The sequence below is a fragment of the Drosophila erecta genome, unplaced genomic scaffold, assembly GCF_003286155.1.
Source record: "Drosophila erecta strain 14021-0224.00,06,07 unplaced genomic scaffold, DereRS2 tig00000000-arrow-pilon, whole genome shotgun sequence".
Taxonomy (NCBI): domain Eukaryota; kingdom Metazoa; phylum Arthropoda; class Insecta; order Diptera; family Drosophilidae; genus Drosophila; species Drosophila erecta.
In genome coordinates this window covers 21705291-21727008 of record NW_020825194.1, presented here as the reverse complement: position 1 = coordinate 21727008, position 21718 = coordinate 21705291, and the positions used below count along the sequence as shown (strand labels likewise).

The 21718-nt window shown below is 43.4% G+C and overlaps 4 protein-coding genes across 7 annotated transcripts in view; 2 read left to right on the top strand and 2 right to left on the bottom strand.

The window, feature by feature from the left end:
* Positions 1–380: 380 nt before the first annotated feature.
* On the bottom strand, positions 381–2342 carry LOC6554072 (deoxynucleoside kinase). 2 transcript variants are annotated; one of them, XM_026982016.1, is made up of 4 exons: positions 2257–2342; positions 1446–1797; positions 1104–1374; positions 381–1045 (listed from the first exon to the last, which is right to left on the bottom strand). In XM_026982016.1, exons 2-4 carry the CDS (start codon positions 1775–1777, stop codon positions 896–898), a joined length of 753 nt encoding a protein of 250 aa, XP_026837817.1. In that variant the 5' UTR covers positions 1778–1797; positions 2257–2342; the 3' UTR covers positions 381–895. The 2 variants fall into 2 exon arrangements, with proteins under 2 accessions (XP_026837817.1, XP_001979582.2); XM_001979546.3 differs by having other exon boundaries at positions 2138–2302.
* LOC6554073 (WD40 repeat-containing protein SMU1) lies at positions 2229–4359 on the top strand. Its single transcript, XM_001979547.3, has 5 exons — positions 2229–2514; positions 2583–2649; positions 2703–2961; positions 3034–4112; positions 4180–4359. Exons 1-5 carry the CDS (start codon positions 2489–2491, stop codon positions 4276–4278), a joined length of 1530 nt encoding a protein of 509 aa, XP_001979583.1. The 5' UTR covers positions 2229–2488; the 3' UTR covers positions 4279–4359.
* Positions 4360–4400: 41 nt separating this feature from the next.
* On the top strand, positions 4401–5053 carry LOC6554074. Of its 2 annotated transcripts, none has more exons than XM_001979548.3 (2): positions 4401–4691; positions 4767–5053. In XM_001979548.3, the coding sequence occupies exons 1-2, from the start codon at positions 4562–4564 to the stop codon at positions 4958–4960; spliced, it is 324 nt and encodes a 107-aa protein (XP_001979584.1). In that variant the 5' UTR covers positions 4401–4561; the 3' UTR covers positions 4961–5053. The 2 variants fall into 2 exon arrangements, with proteins under 2 accessions (XP_001979584.1, XP_015009693.1); XM_015154207.2 differs by having other exon boundaries at positions 4752–5053.
* A 651-nt stretch (positions 5054–5704) lies between these two features.
* Positions 5705–21718, bottom strand: part of LOC113563677 (tolloid-like protein 1) — a 39748-nt gene continuing 23734 nt past the window's right edge. For both annotated transcript variants that reach the window (XM_026977908.1, XM_026977910.1), the window contains exons 3-15: positions 13876–14053; positions 13773–13799; positions 13492–13700; positions 13199–13412; positions 12669–12886; positions 12130–12256; positions 11958–12059; positions 11386–11814; positions 10921–11324; positions 10456–10625; positions 10219–10396; positions 8200–8379; positions 5705–7844 (exon numbers count right to left, since the gene is read on the bottom strand). In XM_026977908.1, the coding sequence (XP_026833709.1) occupies positions 7522–7844; positions 8200–8379; positions 10219–10396; positions 10456–10625; positions 10921–11324; positions 11386–11814; positions 11958–12059; positions 12130–12256; positions 12669–12886; positions 13199–13412; positions 13492–13700; positions 13773–13799; positions 13876–14053 (2759 nt within the window). In that variant the 3' untranslated portion in view covers positions 5705–7521. The remainder of the gene's footprint in view (positions 7845–8199; positions 8380–10218; positions 10397–10455; positions 10626–10920; positions 11325–11385; positions 11815–11957; positions 12060–12129; positions 12257–12668; positions 12887–13198; positions 13413–13491; positions 13701–13772; positions 13800–13875; positions 14054–21718) is intronic.

The window sequence follows — 21718 nt, the reverse complement described above, 5'->3', positions numbered from 1 at the left end:
TACTAGTATACAAGTATACTAGTATACAAGTAACAAAAATATATATACTTATGTAAATGAGCAATTTTCAGTATTTCAAATGCAAATATTATTTTGTAGAATTAGAAATTAATTAGAAAAGCTAATTTGATATATTTTTAAATATTTTACTAGATCATATTACAACGAAATTGACCAAAAAACTAATGTACATACATATGTGTATGGCCGTTACGCATCTTGTTATTGTTGAGCCAGTTGTTGTTTTTGAAAAGATAATATAAAATCAAAGCTAACAGACTGATTTCTTTATTTTATTTGAAAAAAGTCAAACCCATTAATTTAAGCGGCCCTGCATACTTTTGCTGAGGCGTCATGTGGCAATAAGGTCACGTTCTATGTACATACATACGGATAGTGCACATTTTATTCAATGATTGATTATATATTATTTTTAAAATAAATTGCGCTATACTTTAACCTTAAAACTACAAGAAAAGAAAACAATATTTTTAGTAAGTTAGAGAAGGCCACGCTTCGCATAAATTGATTTCTTAGTCCAATACATATACAACACAAATGAACTGAAATGCTAACAAAACTATTAGGTGCCATGTCACGCTTTTCAGAAATTGATTATCTTTGTCCAATAAATACAAAAACGTACATAATTAAAATGCAAGTGAACTGAAAAGCTAACCAACAAAATATTAGGTGCCATGCCTTTAACATAAACATTCAGTTTTTATTACAATGAGAGTTGAGAGTTCTGTTAAGAGAATATAATGTGAATTATAATTGTTAATATGAATCACTTTTTTTTTATCAAGTTCTGCCTTTGTCTCGCGGTTCGGCTCGTCTTGGCCTCTTAAATATATGATGTTAAACGTCTGTACTACTACTAATAGGAATATGATTATCTGGAGATCCTCTGCCGCTTGCTGGGCGACACCAGAACCGGCGAGGGCTGTTGGTTACTGGAGATGGCATCGAATATGCTGCTCTCCGAGCGCTGGTATTCGCTGCCAATGTTTTCCAGGTTCAGATCGGCATCGAGGACTAGGACCTGAGGAAAAATGCACATTTAGCGGCTTTGGTAAATGTCAGGAACTTCCTGGAACTACCTTGCACGACTGCGGGCGTCTGTGGTGTATCAACCAGTCCTCGTGCAACTCATGCAGCTCCTGGAGGTACTTAAGCGGCACGCAGCTTTCCTCTGAGCGAGCCCGCTGCTTGATGCGCTCGTGCGCCACCTCCGGCGAGGTGCGTAGATAAATGATGAGGTCCGCCTGCACGTGAATGGACTCACCGATGAACTTGTACCACTCTTCGAGCGTATTGTACATGCCCTGCTCCAGGGAACCGTTCCTTCGCATGTTCTCCACGAAGCAATAGCTGCAGCGCAGTTGGTAATACATAAAATTAGCGCCTTTGTTCAAACCGGATGACGGGGATAATGCACTCACCGAGCACTGAAAATGGAGCGCTCCATTATTTTTAGCTTCTTGTTGGTTGGGGCGGTGTGCGACTGCAGCATGGTCAGAGTGACATAACTCTGAAAGGGCATGGCCCACTTCTTGGGATCCTTGTACATCAGCTCCAGCAGATTGACCCCGTTGACGTTGCGCCACTTCTCGACGGGCTCAGTCAGCAGGCAAATGTCGTTCTTGTACTTCTCGAAGTGGTTCAAATACGTGGTCTTCCCACTGCCGATGTTGCCCTCGATGAGGACGGTGAAGGGCTGGGTGCCCTCAGCGTACTTTGTCCCCTTTCGGGCACAGGATGCTGCTTCCGCCATCAGTCCGGACAATCCGCGATCTACACGTAAGAAAGCGGGATTTTACTTTATGATTCAGGTACAGTACAGCAGAAACGGATCGGGGTTGGAGTTGGCTATTCCGGATTCAATGGAGTACTGTACACGGCGGTGGGCAAATTGTGACTGAATCAACCCGACTGGTGAGATCGTTTACCGCCGAAAAACAAAAAGAGCGGGAAAGACCGCCATTTGTTTCTTTTTTTTTAATCGGGTTTCCTATAGTCATGTTTGTTTTTTTCACCGGCTGATCGGCAACAGTGTACATTTGTGTGTGTGTGTATTCTATTGCCGGCATAAGTTTGCAAAAGTTGAAATTTCAAGCAAAACTGATTGAATTACTTATAAATGTTATGATGTCTCTTTTCCACATGTCCTGTCTACAACGGCGTTAGTGTTGGTACAACTTTATTAACTGCAAATACCATTGATGGCAATAATGTTAATGATTTATTGCTTACACAACTTTATTGTCTCATATTAATTTTTCAACTTTGTGAAATAAAATTGATTTCGCTTGTGCTGAGAATCAGCTGTCGGCGATACCGATAACGGCCAGCTGTTCTGTGCATAGATATCGGTTTTTCGCCATCCCTACAAAGACGCGTATTTTATCAATATTATTGTAAATTCTTGAAAACTTGTATTAAAACGTATTTTTAAAGGCCTATTAGACCCTGCACTTGGTTAGCGATGTCCATAGAAATCGAATCAGCCGAGTAAGTATTAGACCTCCATCAATAACACCCAGTTTTTACTAGTTTCGTGATCTACCCCCCAAACTTAGTGTGATTCGGCTCATCCAGCAGTATCTGAAGGAGTCCAACCTTATGAAGACCCTACAAACGTTACAGGTCAGTACCTTTACCCCAGGAGAGTTGGTCTTTTAATAATCTTAAACTTTCAGGAGGAAACGGGTGTCTCCCTGAATACGGTGGACAGTGTGGATGGCTTTGTGCAGGACATCTCCAACGGGCACTGGGACACCGTGCTAAAAGTAACCCAGTCCCTCAAGTTACCGGATAAGAAGCTACTCAATCTGTACGAGCAGATAGTTCTGGAGCTGATTGAGCTCAGGGAATTGGGCGCAGCAAGGTCCCTGCTCCGCCAGACGGATCCCATGAGCATGTTAAAGCAACAGGAGCCGGAACGATACATTCATTTGGGTAATATATGAGCCACTCGTGGTATCTCGTACTTTAATCTTCTTTTTAATTCGTTTGTTTAATTGTCTTTAGAAAACATGCTGCAGCGCGCCTATTTCGATCCCAGGGAAGCCTATGCGGAGGGAAGTAGCAAGGAGAAGCGGCGCACGGCCATAGCCCAAGAGCTCAGTGGTGAAGTGCATGTGGTGCCCTCCTCCAGGCTCTTGGCGCTGCTGGGACAGGCTTTAAAGTGGCAACAGCACCAGGGACTCCTTCCGCCCGGCACCACTATCGATTTGTTCCGCGGTAAGGCTGCCATGAAGGATCAGGAAGAAGAAATGTATCCCACCCAGCTCTTCCGACAAATCAAATTTGGCCAAAAGTCGCACGTTGAGTGCGCTCAGTTCTCGCCGGATGGTCAGTATCTGATAACAGGCAGTGTGGATGGCTTCCTTGAGGTCTGGAACTTTACCACCGGCAAGGTGAGAAAGGATCTCAAGTACCAGGCGCAAGACCAGTTCATGATGATGGAACAGGCGGTGCTGGCGCTGAACTTCTCACGCGACTCCGAAATGGTGGCATCGGGCGCACAAGATGGCCAAATCAAGGTGTGGCGCATAATCACCGGCCAGTGTCTGCGGAAATTCGAGAAAGCCCACACCAAAGGAATCACCTGTCTGCAGTTCTCGCGAGATAACAGCCAGGTTCTCAGCGCGTCCTTCGACTACACGGTGAGACTGCATGGGCTGAAGTCAGGAAAGATGCTGAAGGAGTTCAAGGGGCACTCATCATTCGTAAACGAAGCAACCTTTACGCCTGACGGACACAGCGTGCTCAGCGCATCTTCCGACGGCACAGTAAAGGTCTGGTCCCTTAAAACTACCGAGTGCGTGGCCACGTATAAGCCCCTTGGCAACGAGCTGGCCGTAAATACAGTCCTCATCCTGCCCAAGAATCCCGAACACTTCATTGTTTGCAACAGATCCAATACTGTAGTCATTATGAACATGCAGGGCCAGATTGTGCGATCTTTCTCGTCGGGAAAGCGCGAGGGTGGAGCCTTTATCTCAGCCACTCTTTCGCCGCGAGGAGAGTTTATATACTGCGCTGGAGAGGATCAGGTGCTTTATTGTTTCTCCGTGTCATCCGGCAAACTCGAACGTACTTTGAACGTAAGCTGCTCCAGAAACTGTTGGTTTTCAAGCTTTTGAAAAAAAAAACATGATATTTCTCCCATAGGTTCATGAAAAGGACGTCATTGGCCTGACACATCATCCGCATCAAAATCTGCTGGCCAGCTACAGTGAGGACGGCCTGCTGAGGCTTTGGAAGCCCTAGACCATATAAGCAACTTACTTTCACACCTAGTTTTAGTTGGTAGCCTTATTTTAGCTGCCGAAATATACCTACTGACCCCAAAGCACTTGCAGTTTTTTCACATGCCCTTACCCATTCCCGCACATCAATATCTTCAATCTTGCCTATATGAAACAAATTGACTTTAATTAAGCATTATGCAAAGCGCCAATCTCTCAGAGCGCTAATCCGCAGAGTTTGCCTCAATTGCTGTGCCAGCACCTAAATTAGTCGAGCAGCGACACTCAGTCCGTTCACTTGCAACATGAAGAGCGACGAGATCATCGAGAAGATACGCAACAAGTTGAAGGAATCAGATCCTGCCCGGCGCACCGTCGTTAACACGTTTCAGTTCAACTTCACCGATGTGGATGGTAATCTCATCAAGAGCATGGGTGAGTGGGAAAGAGGAGGCCTTGCTGTGGGTTAGCCCACCGTTGACCGTCTCATCGTAGTCTTTGATTTCAAAGCGTTGGACATCTACGAGGGGAGTGCTTCCGGTGTCGATGCGCAGGTCACCATTTCCGATGAGGACTTCTACTTGGTGGGCACTAAACAGAAGACTTTCCAGGAGGTGTTGCAGCAGGAGAAGGCCAAGATCGATGGCGATGAGGAGGCTATCAACAAAATGCTGGAGAAGTTTCGCATAAATTCTCAAAACTAGCTCAGCGACAAGATTTAATGATGCATGCATTTCATTTATTATATTATACAATTTATCTGTTTATTCAGTTTCCCAATAATAAACTATCGCAAGTGAAAATATTTTTATAAATTCTATGGAATTCCATTTGATTAATTAAATTTAGAAACTAAAAAAGTTATAAAAGTGATCCTCCCCACCAGTAAAATAGAATCGAGAAGTGACTTTTTTAATTGGTTTTAGTATTCATTTATTTAATTACCTTTATTTATATTTAATGTTAACATGGAATTGTTTTTGTAGGTGTTTCCTTTTAATTTGAAATTTTTGTTCTGCGTTTTATCATTTAACTATTTTATTTGTTATTCGGTTATCTCTCTTTGGCAAATGGCGCCATGTTCTCTGCCAATAAGTGCGCCCGAGATTCGGTTTTCTGATTTCTGTATCGGGTTTTGAAATTTGAAAAACGTCTCTCAATTCAAAAGTGTTTGACTCCTTTAAGTGTCTTATTTATAGGTTCAATTGTAATTTTAACATTTGCTTTTTTTGGGGTGTTTTAGTTTAACTTTGTGTTACTTTAGTAAACTTTTTAGTTTAGAACATTTTTTTTTTTTGGTTTTGGGATAGGTTTTTTGTTGGGGACATTCTTTTTCAAACTTTTTATTAGCTTTACGTTTTCGTACTATTTTTCTTTAAATTTATGTTTAATTTTTATTGCTAGAACACAAATTTAGAGTTTTTATTAACTAATTGAATTCTTTGCTCTGGGTTTTCTGTTCGGTTTTAATGTAATACAACAACAAAATTTGTACACTTAAACTAAAGTTTATTTATACGAATTAAGTCCTAGGAGTTCTTGATCATTATGCTTTTTATGCAACAATTTAACAACGGTTTACTTCATCAATGTAATTGTATTTATTTTCGCTTTTTTATCATTCTTCTTTAATTAATGTAGCATTTTTTAACACCTACATACCTTTATTATAAATGGTTTTTACGTCAAACGGGTTTAAGTTTCCATCTCTGATTTAAGCCGTATTCTTTAATTTCCTCAATTTTCTTTGCAAAACGTACGTGCGCTATGAAACCAATAATTATTATTTATTCTTGGAAATTTCGGGGAATTTATTATTTAGCTCCAAAACGGAGGAAACTGATTTCAACTAAGACCGTCTTTAACTTCGCAACATGTTTGCATGTGTATAAAGTTGGTAAAATAACATAAAATAATATTTATAATAAAATCAATCGTCAAATAGAATTCGACCCAACAAAAAAGAAACTTAATATTGCGTTTCCTGTATTTAGATTTTTGTGTTTAGCTTTTTGTATAATTTACTTTATTATTATCATTCCCTTTCGCGTATACATTTTTATAAATATTCTTGTTCGCCTTAAATGTTTATAAAAATGTGCTTAAATAGACAAAAATCTTTGAATTTATTTAATTTCCATTTCTCGCAATCATTTTCCATCTTTGGGGCCACTATAATTTATTCAAATTCCCTTTTTATTCTCATATAAACTTTTCGATTTAGCGTCATTAAACTCTTTGCTTTAATTCTTTGCTGGAAGATACAGTTTTGATAGTCACTAATTCTTTTATTTATGCATTATTTCGTCTTCTCCATTTTGTGGTTGTAAGTTTGATTTGTGTAGCCTCAAGGGTCGAAGATTTTTGTACAAAATGTGTAAATAAAAAGTCATGCGCGTATGTAAAGATAATTAATTATTATTGTTTTATGCCCTTTAGTATGTTGCTGCCGTTATTCATTATTGGTTTATCTATCGGTTTTGCGAATTGTGTGTATTGTTTTATTAACGTTATTTCGCATTCGTTTTTTCTGTTGTATAATTAATTCAATTTATGCTTCACCTAAATATTACTCGTATCAAATATAAAAATCAACAACTTTATTTTATTTTTCGTCTTGTCTGCGGTCTCTTGTGGCTATGAAAATGATTCGTACATGCACTTCCGCTCCACTATTTTTGGCTCGTTTCCGTTTCCGCCGCACGGCTTCTCCTTGCTTTCTCCACATCTACCCTTCGACCTGTGCTCTTTGTGCGCAACCTGCGCTCAGCCGTACGTATTTCGCTATGTGTATAATATAGTTATTAAATGTAGCTGTTATTTGTTTCTTATTCCTCCATCATTCCTTATGTGAAACTCGTCTGGCTAATCGTGTTATCGCAACTACAATATGCTCGCCCTACTGTACTTATTTAGCTTAGATTCCGCTTTGCCTGCCATCTCTAATGCTACTAGCCATCCCGTTTCGCTCGTTATTAAATTTACGTCTTAATCAATTCGCATTTTTGCATAATTTCTTGTCTTTTAGGTATTGTTAACTTTTGAATTTGTTTCTGCTCGCCTCCCGGTTTTACTGTACTCGTGTTTCACTGTATCCTGTGTCTGCGTGTCAGTTTGCACTGTGGGAGTGTGTGTAATCTACTGTTCTTGCTCTGCAAAGTTGCTTCGTTCGCCATTACCTATGTAGATAGCCTTATTCTAAATGCGTTTTAAAACCGAAACTGAAGGTTGCGATAAAAGTGCCTAAAGCTGCACCGAACCATCGTTAGACGTTCGCCATTTGGTTGACATGATCGATGTTGTCCTCATCGAAGTGCACATCGTTGATGAAAATGTCCGCGTCCAGCTGGTCCTCGTCGAGCTCCAGATCGTCCTCGTCGTCCTCCCCGTTGGACATCAGCCCGTGTCCCATCCCCATCCCCATTCCCATGTCCACGCCGGCGATGCAGATGTGGGGTGGCGGCGGCACACTGGTGGGCGGAAGTGGAGCGGGCGGGATCATCAGGTTGCCGCTGTTGATCCCATGCAAACTTCCCGCAATGCTGGCGCCTCCACTCTGCAGATGCCTGCGACTGGAGCTGAGACCCGCTGCTCCATGAAGAAAGTGGATTCAGACATTAAAAAGTTGTACAAATTTGTTGTACATATTCAATTACTTATTAATAAAAGTGCTTCTGGTATTAAGCATATTTCTTAAGCTTGTGGGCTCTTTTAAATCAGTGATATTAAAGTCCCTAAATTTAGTTCAACGTAAAGAAATAAGAAATACTCCATCATTTTAAGATACCAGAAACACCTTATCTAAGGTAAGAAATGAAGAACAAAAGAGATTACCTTGAAAACAAATTAAATAAAACCACACTCAAAGAAAACCTATATTAAAACATAAACCAAAGTGTTGAATACGTATATCCCGAATAAAAAGATATCTTTGGAGACTCACCCGTTGCACTGGTCTGCGAGTCGTAATGTGCATTCCGATGTAGGCCCAGTTGGCGGACATGGTTCCTACGGCTTCTTCTGGAGTGACAGAGTATGCATAGGAGACAGATTAGGGACGAGACGACGAGAAGCGTTATTATAATTAGGACGTCGTAGTCCTCCTCGGCCGCTTCCGTGGTACCTGTATGATTTGTAATAGAATGCGAGGGAGAGCAAGAGCACAGGATTCATACGTTAGTCAATGATAACAGAACACTTTAAGTTAGTTCATCAAGAATATGCCTTATAGCTAGGAATGTGTGTTGCGATCTCTAGTTAGCTGAGATTTTCGAGTGTGTGTCATGTGGGTGGGTGAGTCTGAACTTGGTGTTCTTGTTCTGTGTGCTGTGGTTTCCATTTTTTGGGCTTTTTAAGTGGGTTACACAAGTTTAGCATTTCAATATATTTAGGCTTGGGCGGTTTAGAAAATTCAGTTCAGTTTAACGAAGGCACCAGGAAGATATATGCTCTATATACATATACATACATCTGATCGATGCGGTGCACACATGACAGGTGAAGGTGGAATGGTGCCAAAGGAACACAAAGAAGCCAGAACCAAAACTCGGAGGCATGCTTGCTATATAAACTCAACTCCCAAAATGCGATTGAGGTGAACTAAAGGATGCAACAAAGGATAAACTTGGGATGGTCGTTTTTTCATAGGGCTGTGAACTGTGATCTCCTTCAACTGCGGCAATCTACGTGGTTTGGGGTTATGGGTTCGGGGGTTTCTCTAGATTGGAATGGCATGTATCTTGGTTTGAACTCTGTGCATGTCATGAGCGTGGAGTGTGGATCGATTGTAGACAAGCTTATGCGGAACTCACGTGTTAATTGTGACCAAGAGTTTCATTTACTTAGATATTAGAGTTAGTATTTTTGGTTTGGTTGCTTCGTTTTGTTGTTAGAAAAATGAGTACAAATTCTTGCTAGCAGAATGCTCCATTCATGTTAATTCATGTTAATTTGTTATCTTAGTTATGTTTCACGTTTTTGATTCTCGTGGCAATTCCAATTTTGATTTAAAAATTTTGATTTTTCGAGTTGTTCTTGTTCTTGTTTAACTTTAGTTGTACGTATTTAACACTAATGCCGTAATTGCTAAAACAAATGTCTGTAGAAATGTGGGCAAATGCGTGGAGTTTGCGTCACCTGTGCCAAGGATGGGATTTTTTGTTTTTCGATTTTTAAATATTCGGGTTCGAGGAGGGGAGTTTATCAAGTTTAAACAGTTTCACAGTAGAACAGTTTGTAGTTGGTAGTGGTTTTTCAGTTTGTTAGTGGAGACAAAAGAAAGAACAGAGAGAAACAGAGGGAGAATTAGACAAGTAGAGAGAAAGAGAGAAAGATGAGTTTAGTGTGGGCGTGGCTGTAGACATCCCCAGACGGATATCATGTATCTGGGCATATATCTGGTCTGTTGATAGTGTGCTGAATGCCATTCGAGGTGATAAATCGGATGAGATAAAGAGAAATGCATTGGTGAACTGCAGGGTAGGGAGCACCCCAGACTATCGAAGAGGAGGAGGTATGTACAAAGGTCTGGCCATCGAGAATGGAGGGAACAAAACAGCTAGTAAAGTTCAGGACAAAATACGAATACTTAGGTGCAAAAAGACTTAGCGAGAAAGAGGTATATAGGATATGGATTGAGGTCACTTTAGTTGGTTTTTAATTAGTATCGGTTATTATATAGTTGTTATATTTAGTGGTTAACGGTTTGCAAGTGTTTCGTCGGGTTCAAGTTTTCTTCACGCATCAAAAGAAAAGTGTAAGGAACGCAAGATCGCACATGAGCTACAACGTGTAACCGTGGAAAACCAAGGAAAACTGAGATTGGAAACTGAAGGGCTCGCCCACACAGCGGACGCACTGGAAACACAAACACGAGACAAACTTAAGATACTCGATTACGTAAACTTAGGCAAAGAAGGCAAATAAAAATTGAACTGAACCGTTCGACTCACTCACGACTCACAGTGCAATTCGTCAGTATCGTCGCCGGGTCCGCAGTTCTTGACCCCGTCGCATCGCAGCTTATCCGAGATGCAGTATCCGGCTCCGCACTGGAAGTGGTACGTCGACTCGCAGTGCAGACCCACGGACGGCGGACCCGGACCGGAGTCCTGTATCTCGGTCCACACAATGCGGAAGCCCTGTGGGGTGGAAGGGTTAAGGGTCACCATCTCTGGGAGATCATCGTGGTCACACATACCTGGGCACCCACTGTCTTGTCGCTGGTGGTGAAGCTGATGCGCGCCGTCTGGCCAGTAGAGGTATAGTGCCACTGCTCCACGGGCGGCTTCTCGCCACACAGCTCCAGCGGCGGCTGGTCGGAGTCCACGTTCATCCACAGCCGCAGCACAGCGGCAGGACAACCGCGATCTGGGTAAACATTAATTATTAAAATATTAGAATATATAATAGCGCACTGAGTTGAAGAATAATATTTATAGTAAAGGTTGCAGTTGTTTCAGAAGTGGAATAGAAATAGTTGCTGCAGATATAGTTTATCTTTCCCAATTTATATAGAGCAATTTTTCTTATCTAGTTCAAATGCTTCAAATTTACAGTTTAACTAAATGAATAAGTTCTGGTATCCAGTTGCCTATTATACTTATTATACTGATGCTAAATATTAACATCTTGTTTCTCCATCCTCACACGACCGGTGACTTACTGGCTGGGTCTCCTTCCAGGCCGAACTGCTCAAAGTGAATGGACAGCTTGTAGCCGGGGCGTGCCTTCATCACCCAGTTGCAGGCGTTGGAGGCCATGCCCCGACCAGGCGCCTTGTAGCCTGCCGGCCAGTTGGGCGAGGTGATGAGGCCCGAGTCCTGGTTGCTGAAGTTGCCGCCACAGTCGCCGGCATCCGACTTGGCCGACTCGAAGAAGTAGCGGGCCTTGAAGCCGCTGGCCACGCTCTCCTGGTCCGTGTGCAGGGTGATCCGCAGCCCCACCGCTCCCCGCGGGCTCTCGACGGGTCCGGGGGCTGTCTGACCGCAGTAGCGGCCCAGCAGGCGGTCGTTGTTGTCCCGGTAGACGACATACATCTCCAGCCAGTCCTCGAAGCAGGCGCCAGAGCTAAAATCGAATGTGTAGATAGTTACTTTTAATAGTTACTTTTACTTAAGCCCGCTCTTACCCATAAGCTCCCGCCGTGGCGTTGGCATTGTTGTCCGCCTTGATCTTGAAGTGGTCAAACACAATGGTCACCTGCTCATCGGCCTCGGCCAGAAACAGATATGAGCAATTCGTGTCCGAGGGATAATTGGAGGGGTATCTCGGACTGTTCAGTTCGCCGCGCTTCTTGGAACTGCTCACGTAGGTGAAGCTGCAGGTGCCATCCGGCGCCGCCGTGCCCGGAATCTTGTACTCCGTCTCGAAGGTGTACTTGCCCTTGAAGCCACGACCCTGCAGCTCGCCCGAACTGAAGACCATGGCCAGCCGCGGTCCCTCGCTGATCACCCGCTGCGTCTCATTGCCGCACAACTCGTAGTCGAACTTGTCGTAGGCATCGGCCGTCTCCTGCCCCTTCAGATAGATCTTTAGATAGCCGTCCGTGCAGTTGGACCTTTGATAGAATTTAATTGACCGAGTTCAGTAATATACATTTAAGCTTAACATTTTAATAAAGTATATATTTGAATTAGGGAAGTGCGCGATTATAAATTAATTATTTATTTATTTAACTTTATAGTTTACTAAACTACTTACTCGCTCTTGTCCTTGTGCTCCACCTTGGGTATATTGAAAGCGTTAAACTCCAGGCGCACACGCTCCAGATGCTGGGCATCCTGCATGCCATATATGAAATATCTAAATGATGATGGACATATTAAATTAAACAATTCTCTATTGGAGAAAGTAGCTGGGAAGCTTTACTCACCTACACACAGTTTTTGGTATATAGGGATAGGGATAGTTGGGTGAGAGCACAAAGCCAGTGGATTCCTTCTTCGATAAAATCTTTTGATCACATTCTGAGCCACGTATGTGAATGCCATCATTTTCACCTGATTTACGTATTACAAATTGCAGTTTCGTTTTATGTAGCGAATGATTAGTTTGAATTTCGATAGAGCAATTTCGGTAGAGCAGATCGGAAATCACCAGATAGCGTCGAAATAGTTATTTGTTTTTGAAGTAGAGAGAAGGTGTGGAAAGATTAGAATTTGTAGAGTCGATAGTTGGGTAAATGTAAATTAAAATAGCACACAAAACGAACAAAGCCAGTGAATAGGTTGGTTCAAGCACATACAATTAGCTGACGAATGCAATTCGCCGTGGCAACCATTGTGCGATGCCCTAATAAGTAGGCAACACTTTTCGGTAAGCATTTAAGAGCACCACAAAATGGTTGCCCGAATGGGCAGAACTGAAACAACAAACATGGTGTGTACATTATAGATATGGGGAAATACTTACGTATAAAATCTAATTTAACAAAACTCTCGCTAAATTCATAAATTCCTTTAAAGCCACGATTTTGGGTATTTGCGGTGCGCGATAACGTATAAAAATGAACAAAAAGGCTCGACTCGCTCGAATACAAAACTAAGTTTCTTTGCTGCCCGCAATATGTACCGATTAATGCTGACGAATTATCTGGACCATCGTACACTTTCACATAGTCAAATGGGCAGCTGTTTATTTTGGTTTGGTTTGCGTGGTGGTGATGTTGTTGAAATTTGGTTGTAGACGAATTGCAGATTGGAATAGCAGATTGGATAGAGAAGAGTTGCTTTTAGAGACATTCGGATGAAGGTAAAATCGGTTTAGATAGTTCACAGATTGTGGGAGTGTGGAAGTGTGGGCTGCCAATCAGAGCAAGTTTTGGCCAGGGCCAGCACTTGCTTTGATCTTGACTTGTTACCGGTTGTGTGATTATGGGCTGTTTTGATTTCTCTGTGTGTCTCTTGAGTGTGTGTTAACTGTGCAGCATTAGAGGTACTCACTGTGGTCCACCAAAAAATAGATCAAAATCACGAAACTCTAATCTAACCCTCTGATTCGATTCACCAAGAAACTGATATGTGCATGACATATCCTTCGGATAGGCACCTGGATAGGTTGGCGATATGAGCGCACCAGTTTTGTTGACGCTCATGCTGGGCGTTATCGTGTAGGAACATGGCGACCCCGCAATGGGTATGCCAATTTCATATTCCGCTTCGGGTGGGAGGAAATCACAAGACAGTAGTCAGTAACGGTGGGCGGCTCAGGCAGTTCCCCAATAATCTCTACTCACATGCATTTATAAACCTAAACGTGCCCTCGAACAGGTCCGTGGTCACGTTCTTGTTGCTAAAAAAAGAAATCGCAACTGCCCGATACATGGAAATGCGGCGACGCGGCGGAATGGTGCCGCAGTAGCGGCCCCCGAATGGCGAATTGATCAGTTCCGCTGGCTCCGACGACTGCACCTCCGAGTAGATATCCATGTACTCATGAACACAACTGAAACGCGAGAAGAAATGTTATATATCCTCGTTTAAGTCCATTGATAAAGACCTAGTTCTAGTTACTTACCTTGGTAACTCACCGACGGCCGAACCGCTGGAAAAGGGAGTAAGCAGAGAGAGGGAATATTAGTGCCTGGTAAATGGGCGCCGTTCATTCAATGTGCACTCACTCTGGCGGACTTCCTCTTAAATTAAACGATTTAAAAACTACTTCGACGCGCTGACCAGGTCCTGCTAGGAAGGTGTAGAGGCATTGGCGCGAGTGATTGCGATGGTTGTGCAGCAGCGGGGCCGAGAAGCTGCCATTCTGGGGTCCACCGATCCGCGACACGAATGTCTGATCACACTCTGTGGAAGAGGACGAGAACAGTGGGGCGGCGAAGTTGGCACGCCACATGGCCAATGATCAGTTTACAGGATGTTTACTGCGGTGCTATAGACTAGACATTGACACACACAGCAATACAGAACACATACACAAACGTAGCAGCGGAACAAGAGCTGTTAACAAGGCATGTCAATGTGTGGGTGTGTATGGCTTTGTGTGCACAGAGAAAAATATCAGCAATTTAGTTATGAAACTCCAGCTGGGGATAAGTTTTAGTTTTACTTTTAGTCTTACAAGCGAATTCACAAAGCGAATCCTGTTAAACTGCTTTCATATGGGCATTCAAGTTAATACTTTTCGTTAATGTCAGCAAATACGCAAGATTTAAATATTTAGGTGATAGATAGCATAGTTACATTTTATTGGCACTGCATATCTAATCGTTTGACTTATTCTCTGGCGGGTGTTTGGTTTTCGTTTGCTATGTGTACAACTAGGAAGCGATTTCAGTTGGTCAACTAGGGCCACTGGAACTACGGGTGGACAGTAAAACGCAACTGTTAACTACGGGCGCGCATTGCAGGCACTCGCACACCAAAAAACAAACACACACGCGCGCGGCCCAAGGCGCACACACACACATCGAGAGGGGTTTCAACTTGATAGGGTGTGTGTGAGTGGTGGGGGAGGTGGCTGGTGGGTGGTTGGTTGCTTGTTTGGCTGTTTGTGGGGGAGAGGGGAAGAGAGAAAGGGTGAGATGACGCCACCTACTTGGCGATTTCGTGGGTCGCGACGACACCTCCAAATAGGCCACCACCGGCTGCATCCAAGGCTCTCCGTCGGCGCCGTTCGACTTTAAATGAGCACCGCCTGCACGGTGGGTTGTGGGTGGTGTTGGGCGGAGTGGGTGTGTTTTGAGGGGTGGTTTGAAAACGGGGGGTAGACAAATAGACAGCGTTAATGATTTCGATATGCTTGGACTGGGACTCCTGCTCTGCTCTGTTTCAGTCACAACTTGACGCCCAACATGGAAATGCGCTTCTCGACTTTATGACAAGCTGTCCGACCGTCTGTCCATCTGTTTGTTTGCTCACACGCTCCGCATCTATCTATCAAATGCTTTCAGCCTTCAGCTTTCAGCTTTGGGCGAGGGTGCGGGTGTGGGTGCTGGCCACACGATAAGCGAATCCACCGATAGTGCAGCTGGGAAAGGAAATTCATGTACTCGACGTGCGTCGGCTGCCGTGGCGTATACGCAACGTAAAGTAAGAGTGCCTGTTTGTGTGTGCCAAAGCCAGCGGAAATTATTAAGAGCTTTCCAAAACACACACACAGATACACACATACACACACTAGCGCACGCTGCGCTGCATTGTTCAAGGTGATTTGAGCAGCATCCACTTCTTTTTACTTCCAAAGCCCCGTAAGCCTTTAATTAGACCTCCCATAGAAAACACTTTCTGCTATATTTTTAATTAGTTTAAGAAATGAAATCCAACTACTCTGGCTTTAACTCGATGAACTTCGAATTGCTGGAATGCCATCAGAACCAAGAGTGTTTATTTTCTTGTAACTAGAACTTTGGACTTTCGTGAGTTTAGGACAAGTTGGGCTCAAGAAAATAACAAGTCAGGAATATTACATTTCTGTTTCACCTCTGCATGTAAAGTATGGTCTTTTTGCATCATATGTACTATTTCGTTTGTAATTTGCACATATTTTGGGGTGGTTTTAACACCTGCTTGAGTAGATTTTTAGATAATTGCCATCCCTAAAATTATGATTGATCCAGTTTGCTAATAACTGACAGCTTTGCATTCCACATAAATGGCCACACCGGTTAGAACTAACCAAAGCCTTGGGGGCGTTTCGCTTGTAATTAAATTCGTTTGGGAGCACATAATAAATGAGTCGACCGAGAGATGTGTTTGATTTTCGGGCAGAAGGTCGGTTTGGGCCATGCTTTGTGTTGGCTTTTGTGGGCTGTGTAGCTGCAGCTGCGGTTCGCAGTTGCCGAAAGTACGGTTTGGGTTTGAGTTTGGGTGGAAATCAGATTCGGAAAACTACTGGTATTAATGGCGGCCTCGAATTTAACTGACTAAACTGTTTGCCTATTGATTTTGTGATTTCACCACCAAATACTCCATGTCAACATTGTGTTGTCCAAAGCCCCAACTAAGCCGTTTACATAATTTCCACTTAATTATTCACGCAACCGAATACAATCCCTTTAGCCAAGCGATATGTGCGATTATCCCCAGCTTACCGCCTTTGTTCCCGTGTATGGGTGTTTAAAATTAATTTTCGAAAACCCATACCCACATGCATACATACTGAGCAGCGACATTTTATCCGAAATGCAGTTTACTAAACAGCAAATAAATGGCGCACGAGCAAAAGTTTGCTCATTAAAATGAAAGCGGATTTGTGTGGCACCCACACACAACCACCTCACGCCCCCGCACACCAGCACACGTTGCGTGCAACGACGCAAGGCTGACTACTTGCCACAAAAAAATTAAAGAACTCTAGGGAAAAGTTTCTGGACAATGGGATACCCTGCTCTCAGATGTATGGCACCCCTTAGGCGTCTGACTATTTAATATATTTATCTGAATATGAACACAAAGAATAATTATTTTGGATTTGGATTTCTTATAGCCTCGTGACTTACAGTGTTTCCATACTATTTATTAAAGTGTCCAAAAGTATTCAACAATACCCCTGAAGTCTGCGCTCTGCCTGCCTCTAGACAACTTTATGACTGACTTTTAAGCCTTGAGAATCCTGTATGCTATTTCCAAATATTTATCAACAAATAATCTAGCACCTAGGACTACGCGTTTATAGCGCTGTTTGGCTGTTTGGCTGTTTTCCGGTGGGATCCCTTTTCACGAATACCATATACTATGTATGTGTACCCTTGTAATCCACGCTTAGCGGGTAGAAGAACGAGAGGCGTGGCCGTGACGATGGGCGTAGCAATGTCAACCGCAGCACAAAACGCTGGCAAACGGAAGTGCCCCGCCCACCAGCAGCTCGAACACGCCGCCCACTTTTCGCACCGCAATGACAATGCGCAGTAAAGTGTCAATAAATTTTATGCAGACGCCATTTGCATCGCCATAAATATTTTTGTTGTGTTCGGCAACGCATTTGCACTTCTGCTCTGGCATTTGTTTTCTTGCCATCCAGCCCCCTTGCGCCCAAGTGCCCCCGACGCCCCTGTCATTATGTTAATTTACACCTTTTGTTGGCTGCGCCTCGCTTTCAATGCCATCGCAGCTGGAACAAGCCTGTACAATGCAGCAGCTTTTAATTGCGTGCCGTAAAAACTAACTAAAGCAATGAAAAGCTGCTAAATGGCAGCCATTCCATTGGGCAAACAAGTTGTCTGCTAAATACATTTACCGTTTGCGAACAGGTGTAATTGGAGGCGGTACTGGGCGGCTCACACACACCTCAGCCTGCGGTGTGGCGCAAATAGCGCCCCAAGGATGCGTGTCACTAAATGCTCCCGAACCGTAACCCAAACCGAAACCGAGACCAAGACGCTGACGCTGACGATGATGCCGATGACGAAAACGTTCCCCAGGAGGCACGTAATACCACTAATAACCCAACCGACACTCACACACACACACACAAGTTGGGCCAGGCGACAAGAGGGAATGTGCCTTGGATTCTCGAGAATTTAATAATCCCGAACGGAAGGATCGCACCACTGAGGTATTTGCATTACAAAGGGAAATTGTATCTCGGAAATTCCGTTGAACATCCTTGAAGATGGAACACATAAAATGCAAAGACCACACCTAATAATTTTTCAAATATTATTTCAATTCGTACTCATCTTCGATTGTACTCTACTCGTTTTCACTTGTTTATGAAATCTAGTTTACTAAAGCGTAGGCCCTTGTAGGTTTATTTTACTCGTGTGAGCTTAGCGCAACTTGTTAAACTTTCATTCAGTGAGGGAAAAACTTCTCACCCGAGGCGTAACTCAAGTTACTTTTCAAATCGAGACATTCTTCATGGGCTGATTCCATTACAGCACTTTTGTCGCCCTTCTGAACACATAATCTTTAGTGGCTCCGTCTGTCTACTGGGGCAAGTCCCCATCACCTGATCCTGCCGCCTGCTGCTCTCTGCCTGGGTTTTCTTCTCGAGTACACACTTCTTGAAAATTTAATGGCTGACACTGCTGTCGGCACTTACACCGCCACCCGTAGTGTCCTTATATGCCCCTGCCCCAAGACCAGTCGACCACAGACCCATCCTCCTCCTCCAGTACCGCTCCCATTCCCTGCCCCTGCCTCCGGCATCCCCGTCGACACCTTCGTGGAGGAGCTCATGTTACAGACAATTTGCGTTAAATTTACAAGTAACACCGTTCACCAAATACGAGGCCCAAAACCAGAGAGACGGCAGAGCGCCTTATGTTGTTTTATTGCTGCCTGGCATGCCGTACTGATACACGGATTCTGAAGGGGCTCACTGAGAGAAAATCCGGGCGAAAGCTTAGCGAGTGACAGGCTGTTTTATAAGGCTGCTCTGAGTTGACATTTTTATTTTTCACATTTTATTTCTGGCTCTACTAGCTAATTCCACTTGTCATGCTGGCGTTTTCCAATTGTTTTATGCCAAATCAAAAGCACTGCGATAAGAACTTTTCAAAGATCAAGTCATGTTCTTGGCGACTTTTTAAGAAGCTGCTCCGAGAAACATATACATAGGTTAATTTTCCCTTGGAAATAATTGTAAACTATACACTGCAGGCGCCTCGGATTTCCTCAGTGGATTATATCTGACTGGCTTGCTGCCATAACCAAAACCAAAACCCCAGATGGGAAAGTGGCAGCAACGTTGGCAACAAAACGCCGACAACAGTAACAGCAATTAAAGTGGATTTTCATGAAAATGAGTTTTCCTAATAGTTTATTCCAGGCCGAAAAATAAAATCATGGCGATAAAACGCGTTGATTAAGACGAAGGCAGGTGAGCGCTGATGGCCCAGGATGATGATGAGATTCTATGGCTATGGATGGGGATCTTAGACACAGCTGGTGCTCAAGACTCTCAAGGCTGGATTTTTGTTCTGGTTTCGGGCCTGGTTATTTCGAGTGGGAGGCTGGCATAATTATGCATATTATGTTGCAGGGTCCTAAGTGCATACTTGTGCTGGCTATTAGGTAAATTGAGACTAATTTATGGCCAATTAGTAGGGTGATTAAATTCAAGTGATTATCTTGAAGTTCATTAATGGCTCTGGCGAGCGAGCTAAATTCATAATTAATATCATGCATACGCCCCGTGGGTCACAGGGAAACCCAAAGCACTCGCAGCCCAAGTTATGCCCAACTTTTGGTCAACCTTATGGTCCACTTGAGATCCGTCCGCTGGCTTTGGCCTAAACTCTTTTGCATTTATTTATGCACTTTGCCGAGATCCCTGAACTCGATGACTGCAATTGAGGGCCGCTTCAACATTGAACTTTTGACTACGTCGAACCAAGAACTTTTATATCGATAAGTGGCAAATAATAAAATTGCCTGCGGCTGCTACTCACGCTTTTGATTGACTCTTGCGAACGTACCTGCAACGAAAGGGAGAAAAAAGAGTCAATATGTGTTAGGCGATTTTCCGAGATGAAAGAGCTGCACGGAAAACAATTATCTATAATTATCTATCAGATTTAAATAATATCTTAAAGATACATCTACATTTTCGAGGGCAGCTGAGTTAAGTAATTATGAAAAATGGCACCCACCAGATAAGTGTCAAGTGTATAGGTGCCGGATGCATCTCACATCTTTTCAGAGGCTAATAAGGGATGGCAATTAAATGACCCGAGAAGAAGGAGCAAATTGACATAATGGAAATGCAAGCGGCAGTCAAAGAGATTTGAGGAGGCGGATAAGAACACCGTCTGCCACTCGAGCAGCCTTGAGTGTCCTGCCAGCGCAGGCGATTTCAAAGATACAATGCAATATCACCAGCAGCCAGCAGCGAGCAGTCCTGTGGCCATGGCACGGAAAGAAAGGAACTAAGGGATCGAGGGGGAGGTGGAAAGGTGGCAGGCGCAATGAGCAGCAAAGGACTCAGTTCGATAAGCGCTATATTATGCTGTCTAGTCGGGTTTCTGCTGAAGCACCTCGTGTTGCATGCCGCTAATCAATCATGGCGTGGCATCCTCAGTTCGAGCAGCCAACCCAACCAGCTAGTCTTCCAGCAGCTGCCTTCAATGGGCAATTATTGATTGATGCCAAGTGCACATCGCAGGGGTCTTCAGCATGGTAGGATGGCATGGGTATGGGTTTCCATTTGGACTCGCTGCACGCTGCACCATGGGGCTGCCACTGAAGTGGCCTGCACTGTGCCGCAACCCTGATCTAGTGCCCCTTTTCTGCAGCATCTGCTGTCAATGTTAAGATTTTAGACATTGAAATGCTTCCTTTGCGGCGCCTCGAAGCTTAAAGTTTTAATTTCTTGTTTTTCTTCGGTGCTGCTCTGTGTGTGTGTGGCACAAGTTTCGTGTTTCGGTTTGCCATTCCAAGTGGAGCACTTCATTGACTTCTCTTTTCCTGTGTGGTCTTGTGGTTTTTTCGCCACTGGACCTTATTATTTTTTGGCAAAGTTTTTCTAGGTCATCCGGCAGAATACGTTATGTTCTTACTTAAAAGAAATAAATACATTTCACAGCATTTTCCATAATTGCAAGTCAATGATGTCGGCCCCAGAAATATGCTACAGAAAATTATTTTTCACAGATTTCCTCCTAAACGTGTTCCGCATACTTAAGAGCACAGAAACCAAACAAATTTATTTAAATGAGTCAGGAAAATTAAGTGGAAACGCGTGTGCCATGGAAGGCGATCTCTGTGTGTGTGCGTTTGATTGTATGGGAAATGAGGAAAATACGCGAGATGTAGATAAGTAGAAAACGGGACCAAATTTTAATGCCGCTCCGGCAAACCTTAGACAAATAAAACTATAAATATAAACGTTTGCGGGGATGTCAAGGGGAAATGTATTTACATAAGTGCCCTGTGACTGGCGCACGTGTTTGATATTTCCTTTAGTTTTATGTCAGACAATGTCAAGCCTACACACACACTCACAGCAACACACACACACACTCACACACATCCGCCCGTTGATAATTCAATAAACTAAACAAGATTCTGTGGGAGATTTATGGGTATGCTGAACCCGACATTCGGGAGTTGAAAAACAGCTCGTGGCGGTTTATAAATCTTCATTTCAGCACAAAGACACCCAAGAGCACACACACACACACACACATACGCACTCTTAGTCGCTTATTAAAATGTAATTTTGGAGTGGGGGAAACAGGGCACGGCTGGTTCATAAATTGCCAACACTTATGCCCAATAAATGGGCATAAATCTGGGCCCGTCTCGCTGGCGGCATTAAAATGCGTAGCGACACGGTCAAAAAAGCGAAAGCAGTTTCGAAATAACAAAAGCATCAGGAATGTGCCACAGATGAAAAATATGCCCCTTGTGTGTGTTCTGTGGGCCAAATCTCTGTTTGTTGTCGAATCATTTTGCACGGCTGTAATTTGGTTTTAAAAACGTTGGCATTTGTTACATCCTGGCAACACAAGACCGTTGTTCTTAACGTGCCCACATTAAATTGATAGCCTAGACAGCTTGAGGGCT